This window comes from Lytechinus pictus, chromosome 3, assembly GCF_037042905.1.
Source record: "Lytechinus pictus isolate F3 Inbred chromosome 3, Lp3.0, whole genome shotgun sequence".
NCBI classification, from domain to species: Eukaryota; Metazoa; Echinodermata; class Echinoidea; order Temnopleuroida; family Toxopneustidae; genus Lytechinus; species Lytechinus pictus.
Window position 1 is genome coordinate 52,027,211 of NC_087247.1, and position 14,020 is coordinate 52,041,230.

General features: G+C 34.5%; 1 protein-coding gene across 1 annotated transcript in view; it reads left to right on the forward strand.

Annotated features, from left to right (window-relative positions):
- Nucleotides 1-14,020, forward strand: part of LOC129257045 (serine--tRNA ligase, cytoplasmic-like) — a 32,860-nt gene that overhangs the window by 13,950 nt on the left and 4,890 nt on the right. The window contains exons 2-10 of the mRNA XM_054895273.2: nt 5,850-5,920; nt 6,821-6,913; nt 7,458-7,616; nt 9,040-9,180; nt 10,268-10,423; nt 11,337-11,558; nt 12,349-12,478; nt 12,979-13,136; nt 13,692-13,821. Coding sequence (XP_054751248.2) covers nt 5,850-5,920; nt 6,821-6,913; nt 7,458-7,616; nt 9,040-9,180; nt 10,268-10,423; nt 11,337-11,558; nt 12,349-12,478; nt 12,979-13,136; nt 13,692-13,821 — 1,260 coding nt within the window. The remainder of the gene's footprint in view (nt 1-5,849; nt 5,921-6,820; nt 6,914-7,457; nt 7,617-9,039; nt 9,181-10,267; nt 10,424-11,336; nt 11,559-12,348; nt 12,479-12,978; nt 13,137-13,691; nt 13,822-14,020) is intronic.

A 14,020-nucleotide genomic window follows, 5' to 3' on the forward strand; every position in this document is an offset into this window, starting at 1 on the left:
TATAGCTACTGAAAAGTCTCATAGCGCTCAATTAGCGGACTTTCCAATGGTAAAAGATAATGGTGATAAGAGGTCCATTAAGTCTCATCATCTCTTGCTAATTGTTTCTTATATTCGGTTTACTACTGTGATCAAAAGTAGGAAGGAAGAGAATTAAGGAGAAAGGTATAAAACAGGAATAGAATAAAGGGAAAGAAGGTTTTATAGTCATCATCATCATAAAGAAATGAGAAAGAGAGAAAAATGAAACAGAAATTGTGTAAATATGACTATTATTTTTCTATATTTTCTTTTATCATTAGCATCATACAGTATTTTATTTTCGCACATTATTTTGACAGTTTATTGAGATTGCCAAATCAAGGAAGGTGCAGCAATGTTAATTCAGGGATGAATCAAACTTTGTTTCCCACAATAAAAAAACATGAATAGATACCTCTAGTTACTCTAGTATTTAAATATATATTCTCTCATAGAATAAAATACACAAAAATTGTGAGTGAGTGATGCCATCATTTTCCCCATCTATAAAAAAAATGTCATAACTTTTGTACATCTGATTTTTGTCTCGCCTGCGAAGCGGAGCGAGACATAGGTATCACTATTTTCGGCGTCGTCGTCGTCAACAATTGTGTTGTACACCCAATAACTTTCTATAGCTTCAAGGTGGGATCACCAAATTCATACCAGAGGTCCATCTCCTGAAGGCACAGGTCAAGTTCGAATATGAGTCGAATTTGAATAAGGTCAAAGGTCAATGAACTTTCCATGACTGGCACTGTGCTGTGTTGTACACATAATAAATTTCTATATCTTCGAGGTGGGATCACCAAATTCATACCAGATGTCCATCTCCTGAAGGCACAGGTCAATTTCGAATATGAGTCGAATTTGAATAAGGTCAAAGGTCAATGAACTTTCCATGACTGGCACTGTGCTGTGTTGTACACACAATAACTTTCTATAGCTTCGAGGTGAGATCGCCAAATTCATAACAGAGGTCCATCTCTTGAAGGTACAGGTCAAGTTCGAATATGAGTCGAATTTGAATAAGGTCAAAGGTCAATGAACTTTCCATGACTGGCACTGTGCTGTGTTGTACACACAATAACTTTCTATAGCTTCGAGGTGCGATCGCCAAATTCATAACAGAGGCCAATCTCTTGAAGATGCAGGTCAAGTTCAAATGTGAGCCAAATTTGAATAAGGTCAAAGGTCAATGAACTTTCCATGACTGGCACTGTGCTGTGCTGTACACACAACAACTTTCTATATCTTCGAGGTAGGATTGCCAAATTCATACAAGAGGTCCATCTTTTGAAGGTGCAGGTCAAGTTCAAATGTGAGCCGAATTTGAATAAGGTCAAAGGTCAATGAACTTTCCATGACTGGCACTGTGCTGTGCTGTACACACAATAACTTTCTATATCTTCGAGGTAGGATTGCCAAATTCATATAAGAGGTCCATCTTTTGAAGGTGCAGGTCAAGTTCAAATGTGAGTTGAATTTGATTAAGGTCAAAGGTCAATGAACTTTCCATGACTGGCACTGTGCTGTGTTGTACACAAATTAACTTTTTATATCTTCGAGGTAGGATTGCCAAATTCATACAAGAGGTCCATCTCTTGAAGGTGCAGGTCAAGTTCGAATGTGAGTTGAATTTGATTAAGGTCAAAGGTCAATGAACTTTCCATGACTGGCATTGTGCTGTGTTGTACACACAATAACTTTCTATAACTTCGAGGTGGGATCGCCAAACTCGTAACAGAGGTCCATCTAAGTCATATAGCATAGTTTTGACATGCAGTCTCTTCATGACTGCAATATGCAGGCGAGACAACGCTTGGCGTTTGCCTTGTAATAAAATTTTGGCTTTATTCTGCTTGTGTGATTTTTTAGATCTTTTTATTCAAATCAGCATTTTGTTGGAGAAGATTTTCCATATAATAAATTGGGAAAGTATGTTATTTTTTGAATAAGCAGGAATTAATGTTATAGAAGAATCCCCCCCCCCCCACCGGGCAGGGCCCCGAGACAGAGGAAAATAAAATATTGTAAAAGAAAAAACAACGAAAGCTACAAATGGATTCAAATAGGTGGATGTGAAAATCAGAACGGGTTTGAAATTGAAAAAACAAAACAAAACAAAGGTACAAGAACAATGAGAGAGAAAGGGACAAGACAACAGTTAATTCTAACAACATAACGAACTCTAATCTCTGATGTAAAAACTTTTAGCATTATATTTCAGCAAAAAATTCTTTGTATAAAAAATCATGGCGCAGTGCACCAGTCTGCAGCAGCTGGGCGCTGCGTTGCAAGCAGCCAGCAAATTGAAGAGAAACTATGCGCTAGTAAAAAAGTTTACGTTGTAAGAGCGCATTTGATTGGCCAATTTGGCTTAGTAGGGGAGTGGCCTAAAGGGAGTTAATTGAGCGCTAATAGAGATTTCATTGGAGGTCTATTAGTGCTCCATTAAAAGGGTAACCTATGAGGAAAGTTATGAGGAAACTTATGAGACTTTTCAGAATACCCCCGGGGACCCAAAGCTACACGCTTTGTTTTCAAACATCAAAAACTATGAGTCATGACAATTTTAATATTTGAACAGATTGACTAGTTACTCTACTGCAGATCATTACCTAAGGCTAAAAAGAAAGTATTGCAAAACTTACTATTGAAATCCCGCTGAGTTTTTCAATCAGGCTCTTGTCTGACTTGATTTTTTCTGTTGGATTTGGAAGTTTAGCCTATAAAGCTACTCACTCAGTTTCTCATGCAAAGAAATTGTATTTTGTGTGCCTCAATTTCTAAAATATGTTCATATTGTTGTAGGAAGTAAATATAACTAAAAAAAATGAAAACAGAGTTTAGACCCTTGACTTTAGGAAAAGGAACCATTCTTCACACAGCAGCCACAGTTCCTGTAGAAAGTGCATTTTGCCATATAAATAGCATTTGCAACGAGTGGTGCGTAGCTGTAGGACCTGCATAGGTCTAGGACCCCTTACCAGCCCAGACTATTCATCATTGAAATTAAACTCAGAATCCATCCTATCTTATGTAATCTGTCTAATGCAAGTTAAAGGAGAATGAAACCCTTGAAACCAGCTTAATCCATATCAAAGAGAAAAAAAAAAAAACATATTGTTGAAAGTTTGAGGAAGATTGAATGAATAATAAGAAAGTTATGAGCATTTGAATATTGAGATCACTAATGCCATGTAGATCCTCCCATTGGCAATGCGACCAAGATCTGTGATGTCACACACGTACAACTCCCTCATTACTTTAGTACTTATTTAAATTATATTCTCACTTTTAAGTCTATCACAAGGTGAGGTGTTCTCTTTATGAGAGGACAAGTTCAGAGGTTTCACAACATTATATCATTGATGAATCGTTTGTCATATCATAGAGCTATCCATGGTCATATGATTAGAATGAGCAAAAAGAGATGTTTTGGGGTATATTTTCAGTGTCCAAAAGGGGAGAGTTGTTCATCTGTGACATCATAGATCTTGGTCGCATTGCCAATGGGAGGATCTCCATAGCATTAGTGATCTCGACATTCAAATGCTCATAACTCTTCTATTTCTAGTCCTATTTTACTCAAACTTTTGTTGATCTTATTCTTTGATTTTTCTGCTTTCACAAAAGCTAACTTGCTCCAAGAGTTTCATTCTCCTTTAAGGACGTTCCACAGTTATGTTTGTGCGCATTATGATCTGCGCATAGTTTACACGCTGCGCGCTGACGTCACAATGGATGAACAGGTGATTAATTAGCTGCGGGTATGAGCTGATTTTTCTCATCTTCTGCACTTTAACTGCAGATCCGATGCGTTATTTCATGAAGCTAAAAAATGGAATTATTCCATGGACCATTCAAAAAAAAAAATTCTACAATTGTAAAATACTTTACTCTGCATTGCTGCCAAGAATCACGAATATTACCCCGAGTTTGAATAAATGGTAGAGTGGTTTTGATTTTTTCTTCACATAGATACAAAGCATTCGGCGCATTTTTGGTGTTTTAAAAAGCACATTTGCTCTAATAAAAATGCTGATAGTTTAAAAACAAGCACATGAACCCCTATTTTTCAATGTTTGTACCTCTTAGGTATACCTTCCTCTACAATTCTGCAAATTTTGGTGAAAATGACATGGATTTTGAATAAAGTGCAGCATTTATTGTACGTTTGTAGTTTCTTACTGAAATTTTACATTTTTGAGATTGGGATTTTGTTATCGTTTACGCCTTTTTAAAAAACTGACAGTGCTGTTAAACTTAAAATTGCAAACAAATAGCACTATAAATAGATTCACCATTCTAACGATACAATTATTAACTCTCTTGCGAAATTTGATGACTTTTTCATGTATTTTGACTGAGTAATAGAGGTTTAAACTCATTGTAGTAATCTTGGGCGGTCTAAAAATGCCAAATTCTTTTGAATGCGCAATGCTTAAGAACATCAATTTGGGTGAACTTTGAAGCTTTATAGCAAAAAATCAAGCACATGGACCTATGTTAATTTTTGCATATTTCGAATATTAAGGTTCTAAAGTATCTATGTGAAAAGTTTAGTGAAAATGGCATGGATTTCACTTTAACTGTGGAACGTCCTTAAGTAGACAGGCTTGATGCTGTTTTTTTTTTTCCATTAAAAAAAAATTTGAATCATGAATTTTTATGATGGGTCATGTCCAGCAATAAAATCTACAAATACAATATGCATACTAAATAGGTTCATTATTGCGGACTGAAATAATCGCTAGAGGGTATTCATTTGTCTCGCAATTTACTATGGTCAGCAAGGAAATTCGTGATCACTCTCGCAAAAAGTGTTCACAAGCTTTCAAGTACCGCTGCAACTCTTTATCAAGTGACGAAAATTATCTGATAACGTAGTCTATTTATACCAATCCCCAGGACCGTACGCACGAACGCGGGAACAATAGGTGGGCACTGATCCGTTGTGTGATTGGTCGGGCGTTTCAATATGTAACAATATGCATACTTTATGTATTTTGTTATTTTGTATAAATTTTACAATAATTATGTTTTATTCAAGAATCATTTGATTCGATTGATTCTTGTTGTATTGTGTCATGTTTTATAGGGATGCAAAAAGAAATTGTGAATTAGAATAATATTTGAAAATGCAAAACTGGCAGTAAAATTGCACCACCAGTCTTCAACCACCTTATCTCTGTTGAGCCTGTGCAACATGTAACACACTGTAAAATAAAATAATTATTGTAACAAGAAAAAAGGATATATTGTGAGGCCCTCAAATTGATAGCAAGTCAAAAATGAAGAGCAGTGAGAGCACAAACTTTTTTAAAATTAGAATGGGAGAAAAAAATTAAGCATGTAACCACTAGATCAAGAGAAATTAAACAAATGTTACAAACATTGTCGACTTATTTCAGAACATAGTTTAGGGGTTACTAAACTGTGATAACAAGGTTTTATCGTAATCTTGTACATTGGATGAGCATGCACATACAGTTCTTTCAGCACAATACACAATTCTTTCAGCCTACAGCACATAATTAAAAAATGTATTTTCATATTGCAAAAAGTACAAGTAGGATCTATTTTCCTGGCCACTCAACTATATTGATGTACACAGCTAGGTTTTAAAAGAAAAAAAAGCTGAATTTTTTTTCCTGCGTGGAAGGGTGTAAAAATGAAATGCAACAACAGAATATTAGGAAGTGATATCTTATTATAAAGGAATATGCAAGGGACAGGGTATGTTCTGGAGTCTTCTGTGATGGATGGAAAATGGTGCAATAATTTTACTCTTTCTATCCTCCATTTCCTTTGTTATACCACAGTACGCTATCAAGCAGACAATCTCAACAAGTTGAAAAACCTGTGCAGCAAAATGATTGGAGAAAAAATGAAGGTAAGGAGGAGAGAAATAATGTTTCATCAAAATAAGTTTCCACATTATTCCCATCTTATATTTAGCAGTTGTATTTTTACTAATATCTCTTTCTAGAATTGTCAGCAATTAGCCAGAGGCAGTAGGATGATTCAAAGTTATGGAGTTTTAAAGATAGTTGAAAAAAAATTAGATAAGGGTAGTGTTTACTTCCAATTTGTCTAATGCCAATTCGTCCAATTGCCAACTCTTCTACTATCAGTTCGTCCACTCACCACATGGATTACTTTCATTTAGTCTAATGCCATTCCGTCTAATAACCAGTTGGTCCAATGGCCATTTAGTCCATATACCATTTGGTCTAATTGGACTAAGTGTTAAATTGTGCAAAATGAATGAAAATTAAATGGATATTAGACCATCTGGTTATGAGACGAAATGGTCATAAATGAAATGATGATTGGACCAAATGGTTGTTAGACGATATGTTGATGGATGGAATGGCATTAGAGTAAATGAATGTAGACCATTTGGTGAGTGGACGAGTTGGCAGTAGACGAATTGGCAGTTTACAATGTACACTTAAATCTTCTTTCTTGTTTACATTCACGTTTTATTCTTTATTCTTTTTTCTCTCATTACTTAAAAAAATCATAGTTGCAGGATGCTCTCCTTGTTGTTAGCTGCATGAAATATATGGAAAATATCTACAAGTTTTCATTAGAGAAAGTTGGATAATAGCAAATAATCCTTGAATAATCTGAAGTAGAAATTGATGCTGCTTAAAAAAAAGATTGCGCCTATTGTACTGGCTGTCACTTTTTTAAGGAACAAGTGTACCTTTTGAACAATATATGTTAAGAATATTTAGAGTGATATTTGAAAATATTTAACATCATCAATATGTGTAAACTTCTACAGAAAAAGGAGCCAGTGGGAGATGAGAGTCAACCAGTACCTGATGCAATTTCTGCCCAACTAGATGACCTCACTCGGGAGATATTAGAATCACATGTTAGTATTCAAAGTAGGTCTTAAGCTAGGGATCTGAGTAAAAATATGAAAGCTCATTGAATTTAATTCAGGTACATATCTTGCCATGTGAATTGTACATCTTTCACTTGACATTTTTCAATTATTCACATTGAAATATGACTGGCATTGTGTCTGTCATATTATCATGTTAATGAATTTTATTTGAACAATATGAATTTTAAGCATTATCCCTTCATGTATTTCAGATTTCAAAAGTAATGTTGCAATATCATCTCATGAAAATTAACAAAAGTCCTTTGAAGTCTCTGTGCAGAATATAGACTTAGCAGAATATCATTTTCATATTGTATTTATCAGTTGATTAAAATGTTTGTGTACATATGAAAATTTAAATCAGAGTACTTTTTTTGAAAAGTAAACTTCTTTAAATCTGTCACTGTAGCACAGAAAGCTAAGTTGATGATGATGTCATCATATGGTATGTCAACTTACAGAGAAATGTGATGCTTAAAGGAAGTCTGCATTAATAATATGTATTTTTATTTATTTTTCTTTGAATCAGTCACTTTCTGTAGCACAGCTAAAGAAGGTTAGACAGCTTGTTGATGATGGTATTGTCAAGAATGACAATGAGAGAAGAGAATGTGAAGCTAAGAGGAAAGCCAGTCTGTGGGAGATTGGCAATCTGCTTCATGATTCTGTGCGTGTCAGCAATGATGAGGTATTTATCGTTTCTCTCACTTAGGGTGCGTTTATCCGCCACTTTTTCACCCTAGAATCATGATCTGAATCATGATTCAAATCATGATTCTGCAGAATCACGATTGCGTTTAGTCGAAATTGAATATAATCATGATTAGAATCACAAACATGAAACACGAAAAAAGGGGCGTTTGGAAAGACGTTTCTGCAGAATCACGTACGAAAATGTTCGAATAAACGATATCGTGATTTGAATCATGATTATATGACCTCACTGTGTCGTCGGGCTACGGCTTTCGGTTTGACTCTTGCCAAGCTTATGCTCATTGTATGTACATGATTACTCTGCATGCATTTCTTGTCATGTTCAAGTTCTGTGTTGGTCTTCGCATCGTCCACTACTTTTCATTTTTTGGTCATGTCTTCAACTTCAAGTTCTAGTAAATGAATTAACTGGAGACAATTATGAGTATAGAGTGTCAATATTAAATTGGATCTACGCTGAAATTCACTTCCGAACACCATTTTGGATTAACTAACAAGATGAATAGAAGCATATGGACCCTATATGATAGAAGTAAACAAAATTAGGTTGAATTCTGGAAGCAAAATATTTTTCAAGAGCCGAAACACGTGCGAAAAACTTCCTCTGTCAAACTGCGCACTAGTGATGCGCACTGGATTGGCCCGAATCTGAGGAGAAACAGCATTGGAATGACGGTCGTCTAAACGCTGATTCTGTGATATCGTGATTCATGTTTGTGTTTTGAATCATGATTCAAATCATGATTCTGGCTTGAGGTCGCATAAATGCAGCCTTATTGATGTCTCTGCATGATTCAAATGTGTTTTGCTTTAACAGTCACACCACACCAGTGCTTTTTCATAATTCTTGTTAATAGAAAAGTATAATTTCTGTGGCATATTTGCACTTAACCAATCATATTCCACCATCTAGTGACTTTGCATTGATAAAAAGTTTCATGAAAGAGTCTTACAACTAGGTTGTAATGTGTCATTATTTAGAGAATTGTAAAACAATTATCTGTTTGAAGATTAAAATTATTACCTGATATACTTTTAAATGTTGTCTAGAGTTCATGCTTGACTAGTAAAATGATAACCCATTCCAGTGGAGTGAGAAAAAATCAGGGCAAAAGCCAGAAAAATGATTAAAAAGGGGAAAATGGATTAACACATATCAGTTATGAATTAATAGTGAGACTTTATTTTTTAATTGTCCATAATAATCAATGGATTTTTTTTATGTCAATAGCAATAGATGCAATTATTGCATGGATACAGGATAAATGTGGCACTTTATACACACACATCATTACAAATATCATTTGTCTTGTATTCATCAGATACTGTATACATAGATGAATGCTTTATTAGAATGATTAGGAATTTCCTTTGTCTCATGATATTGTTTGTTTCAGGATGAGAATACTATTGAGAGGACGTTTGGCGACTGTTCACTTCGCAAGCAATACTCCCATGTTGATCTTATTCACATGATTGATGGTATAGAAGCAGAGAGGGGGACAGTGGTTGCTGGTAACAGGGGGTACTTCCTCAAGGTAAAAATCTTTTCTGTAAATTATTGTTGATAATGATAGTATGCAGTGTTAAATACGAAGGGCTGGCAATATAGATTGTTACACTGTGTTATTCAGTTACATTGTGTTTATGATCTCTTGAAATTTCTTGGACAGAGTTTTTAATAATTATTTATTCTATAAAGGCTTGTTTGGACATCTGGTGCACATGCTCAGTGCACATTTTATTTCCAAAGTCAATCACCATTGCAGAAGTTTTTGAGGGCAAATGGAATGGCTGCAGCTAATATGTTTCAGCAACCAGCCAAAATGCCCATTGTAAGAAAATGATTTAGCTCTGTGCCCAGAATTAATCTCCAATGTCTAATTACATGTAATCAATCATCTGAATTTCAGCCATATCTGGCATCGGGAACGGATGTGTTTTGACCACCATCTTGACGTCATCATTTAAAGTCTCAGTCTTACTGTCTTTTGGGAAGATAAAGTCTGATTGAGAGTTAAAATGATGAAGTTTGGTAGATTGAAGCCGAAATACAGCTCTTCCTTAATGCTAGATATGGCCAAAACTCAGGTGATCAATCAAATAGGTATTGAGGAGTAAATCTGGGCAAAGGCAGAGGTAAAATTAGTTTGATATATATACAATTGGTAAAAAATTTGATATTTGTTCTGGTTACGAAAGTCTTAATACCAAATTTCTATTGTGTTTACATGCATGATATTATTAACTCAAGTGGGTGATGCCATTTTCAAGAGAGACAAAGATTGGATCTTTTTTATATTTCAGCCATCCCTGGATCAATTTTGCTGAAATAAACCACAATTGTTTCTTACTTGAAGTGATTTAAGATCGTATTATGAACTTGATTTCATTCCAGCTGACAAAGTAGTTAAACAACCAAAGTACCATCTCTCCCAGTGCAACAATTCACATGATCAGAACCAAATATTCCCTCTCCAAGTCTGTCTTGTAGACCCTCATGCCTTTCAGAATTTAAAGTCAATACCTGTTATGTACTATTGAAAGTTATTGGTCCAGCAATTTATATTCTGTTCACCCTTCAGGTTTTCTTTTTATTTTGTTATGTTCACCATTATGTTGCAGGGAGCAGCTGTATTCTTGTCATTAGCTGTTCAACAACATGCACTTCGTATCCTAACTTCCAGAGGATATACTCCCCTCTATACACCATACTTCATGCGCAAAGAAGTCATGCAAGAGGTTGCCCAACTTAGCCAATTTGATGATGAATTGTATAAGGTACTTATACCTCAGCTTAATCTGTCAGGCTTATTGAAAAATTGTATTCCACCTAAGTATTGCATTTTCTGAAACCATTTAAAAAACAATATCTGTTAAAGGGGAAGTTCATGCTGGAGAAAAATTTGTTGTAAAAATAGCAGAGCAAAATAGTAAATAATATTGGTGAAGGTTTGAGGGAAATCCATTAAAGATTAAGAAAGTTATTACAATTTTAAAATTTTGGATTTGTGACGTCATAAACGAGCAGCTGCCCCACATGTTATGTAATATAAAATGCATAAATTTCCATTTTTAATGGTCTGTGATGACTTATTTTTGTTTTCGTTATAGAAACGCGTGTGAAATTATTTGTCTATTGATATACTGAAGGTACAGTGAAAACCATTTTCAATTTTCTGAGAAAATTACATTTCATTGATTTTTTTTTTACCATAGGAGATGTAGGAAAGCTGCTCGCATATGACGTCACAAGTCAAATAATAAAAATTCTAATAACTGTTTTATTCTTTGATGGATTTTTCTTAAACCTTCATCAATATTTTCTATTATTTTTTCTGCTATTTTTACAATAAACTTTTTGTCAGGGTGAACTTCCCCTTTAATGAGGAGATATGGCCAAGTTGAGAAATGTTAAACGGTATGTAACACCTGAAATATCATTGAATTAACATAGTAATGGATGATTACAAAAAATCTGTCACTAACCCACCCCCATAAAAAAATGAGAATTAAATGAAAACATATGCAATGAAGCATACAACCAAAAATGATGAAGTATCACCTATTAATGTTGTTAAATACAACCTCCCATAACACTTCTATGAAATTTATTTTTAGATGTATTCAATAAAACTTTGTTCAATCGGCATCTTTTTCATGAGAATTCATTTATTTTATTCCTGAATTACAGGTGTTAGGAAAGGGCAGTGAGAAGGCAGAGGAGAACACAATTGAAGAGAAATATTTAATAGCCACTTCAGAGCAGCCTATTGCAGCATTCCACAGAAATGAATGGATGTCACCGTCGGACCTTCCTAAGAAGTATGCAGGGTTTTCAACTTGTTTCAGGCAGGAGGTCGGGTCACATGGCCGAGACACAAGAGGCATCTTTAGAGTTCATCAGTTTGAAAAGGTTTGTGATCATTTCTTGTTTATCCTTATGTTGGTGTTGGCAATCTCAAGCTCGTAAATAGGCGGCAAACATGATGAAACATCTCTTTAAAATCAACTTTAACAGCTAAGATCAGTACGAATCATTTGAGCTTTATATATTTTGATGAACAATAATGTCTACTCTCTTGAATTCTTGAATTAATTAAAGCATTGGTATTCTGAACGGTGACAATTTAATGCATTTCTCTCCAATTTCACTTTCGTCATGAAGAATTTATCACATAAAGTTGAGATGATTTAGCAGTGCAGAGCAAAGGCGTGATGTCATGAGCTATCGATAACACAATCGGTATCGTTCTTCTGAACCCAGCTCAGTGTTGAAGCTCGGTTCGGCGGCATTTTACGCTATCAACACCAACACCGAACTTGAAATCATCCAATCTACATGTTATTTCCAGCTATAGCATAACATCAGCTAGTTACATAAAAATTCTAAAGTCAGAATTGCGTGTTAGGTTATGTGCGTACTGAATATTAACTTGGACAGAAGTATTTATCTATTTCTTCAACTACTTCAAACAAAAGAGAAGAAATTAAAAACAAACCTCTTCCACTATTACCTACTTGTTTACATTTTTGTCATTATGTATAAAGTTTTGATTTTGTTTCACTACTGTATTTCAATGTAATGCACTTTGTATCTTTATTTTTGAAGAAAAGTTGAAATAAATATCATATAATGTAATGATCAATTTCAGGTTCATTTTCATTCATTCATTTGTTCATATCATCTTGATTTCTTGATACAGATTGAGCAGTTCTGCTTTGCCTCGCCGAAAGATAACATGTCTTGGGAGCTGTTTGATGAGATGATGCGTAATGCAGAAGACTTCTGTCAATCTCTTGGTATTCCATACAGGATAGTAGGAATAGTTTCAGGTTAGTCTAACAAGTTGGTGAAATTATAATAAACTTATTTACACCAAAAAACCCACAAAATTAGATTTGTTTTTATATTTAGAGCTACAAAGGAGTAACCTCAAGCGACTAGTTTGAATTCAGCTCAAAACAAAGGATTTGTCTGATATGATGTATTCAACATATACAGTTTTTTACAAAAACACTATTGTTGAATTCCTTGATGATAACATTAAATACTGTTCAACTCTAATTTTACTTAATTTGTTGTCCAAATCCCTCTGATCTTGTGGTAAATGTCGCACAAATCAGTTACATTCTGATATTCTCTTTAACTTTATTTTCTTATTTTTAATGATTGAATATGTTATTTGTTGTATTTTAAAAAAATTGCCATTCAATTTTTATAGTGTGAATATTTAAAAATGCTGAATAACCAATTTTCATGTTTTGTGTCATATAATGTTTTATCAGAGTTACAAATATAATAGATGTGAATTTGAACATAATTTAATTGACAGGAGCCCTGAACAATGCAGCAGCGAAGAAACTTGATTTAGAGGCATGGTTTGCAGGATCAGGTGCATTCAGAGAGCTTGTATCATGTTCAAACTGTACTGATTACCAAGCTAGGAGGTTACTTGTACGATATGGACAGACAAAGAAAATGAACACCAGTGTGAGTTGGACATTTACATTCCTGTTTTCAACACATATAATACACTGTACAGTCTTGAGGAGTGTTGAAGTAGAAAAATTATTTGATCCAATATGATACCTCTCTTTTAATTGTATGTTGTGGTTTTTAAGCAGACCTAAATGTTTAAACAAAAGTAATATATATTTCCCCTTTTCCTTATGTTGCAAAACTTGAGAGTATACTGTCCATTGCACCTATGGGACCTTTTTCAGGAAAATTATTTTGACAAGTTAGAAAAAGAGATGGCATGGACCAATCAAATGACTCACTTTCGATAGCTTTTAACAGCTGCTTTTGAATTGTCATTGATACAAAGAAACAGGTCTTGAGCCTTTCAGGCAAGTTAAAATAAAGTGCTGTTATGACTGCCAGTAACAGTGTGGAAAAGTGAACTTCTTTCTCATTTGTCATTCAAGCCAACTTCAAAACAAAAGGAATTTTATTATTGGGTTTTCCCAGGTAGAGTGATCCATTGGTTTTTGTTAGATGATTGAATTAAGTATTTAATCTGTCTTTAATTTGTTTTATTCACAGGCAGAGTATGTACACATGTTGAATGCTACTATGTGTGCTAGTACACGAGTGGTGTGTGCTATCTTAGAGAACAACCAAACTGAGTCTGGTATCGTGGTTCCAGAAGCTATCCGAGAATTCATGCCTCCAGGTTAGTGGTCAGAAGATACTTGTTTGATCTTATAAGACCTTGCTATGTTAATGTTTTGAAAAGAATGAAGGATGGTGGAAGGAGAGGGAGGGGGGGCAAATGATGTCACACACTCATTTTTCATTTTGTATTTTATGAATTGAAATTTCATTTCATTGAGACATTGGTGAAACCCTATTCTATAAGGAAGTTAGTTGTC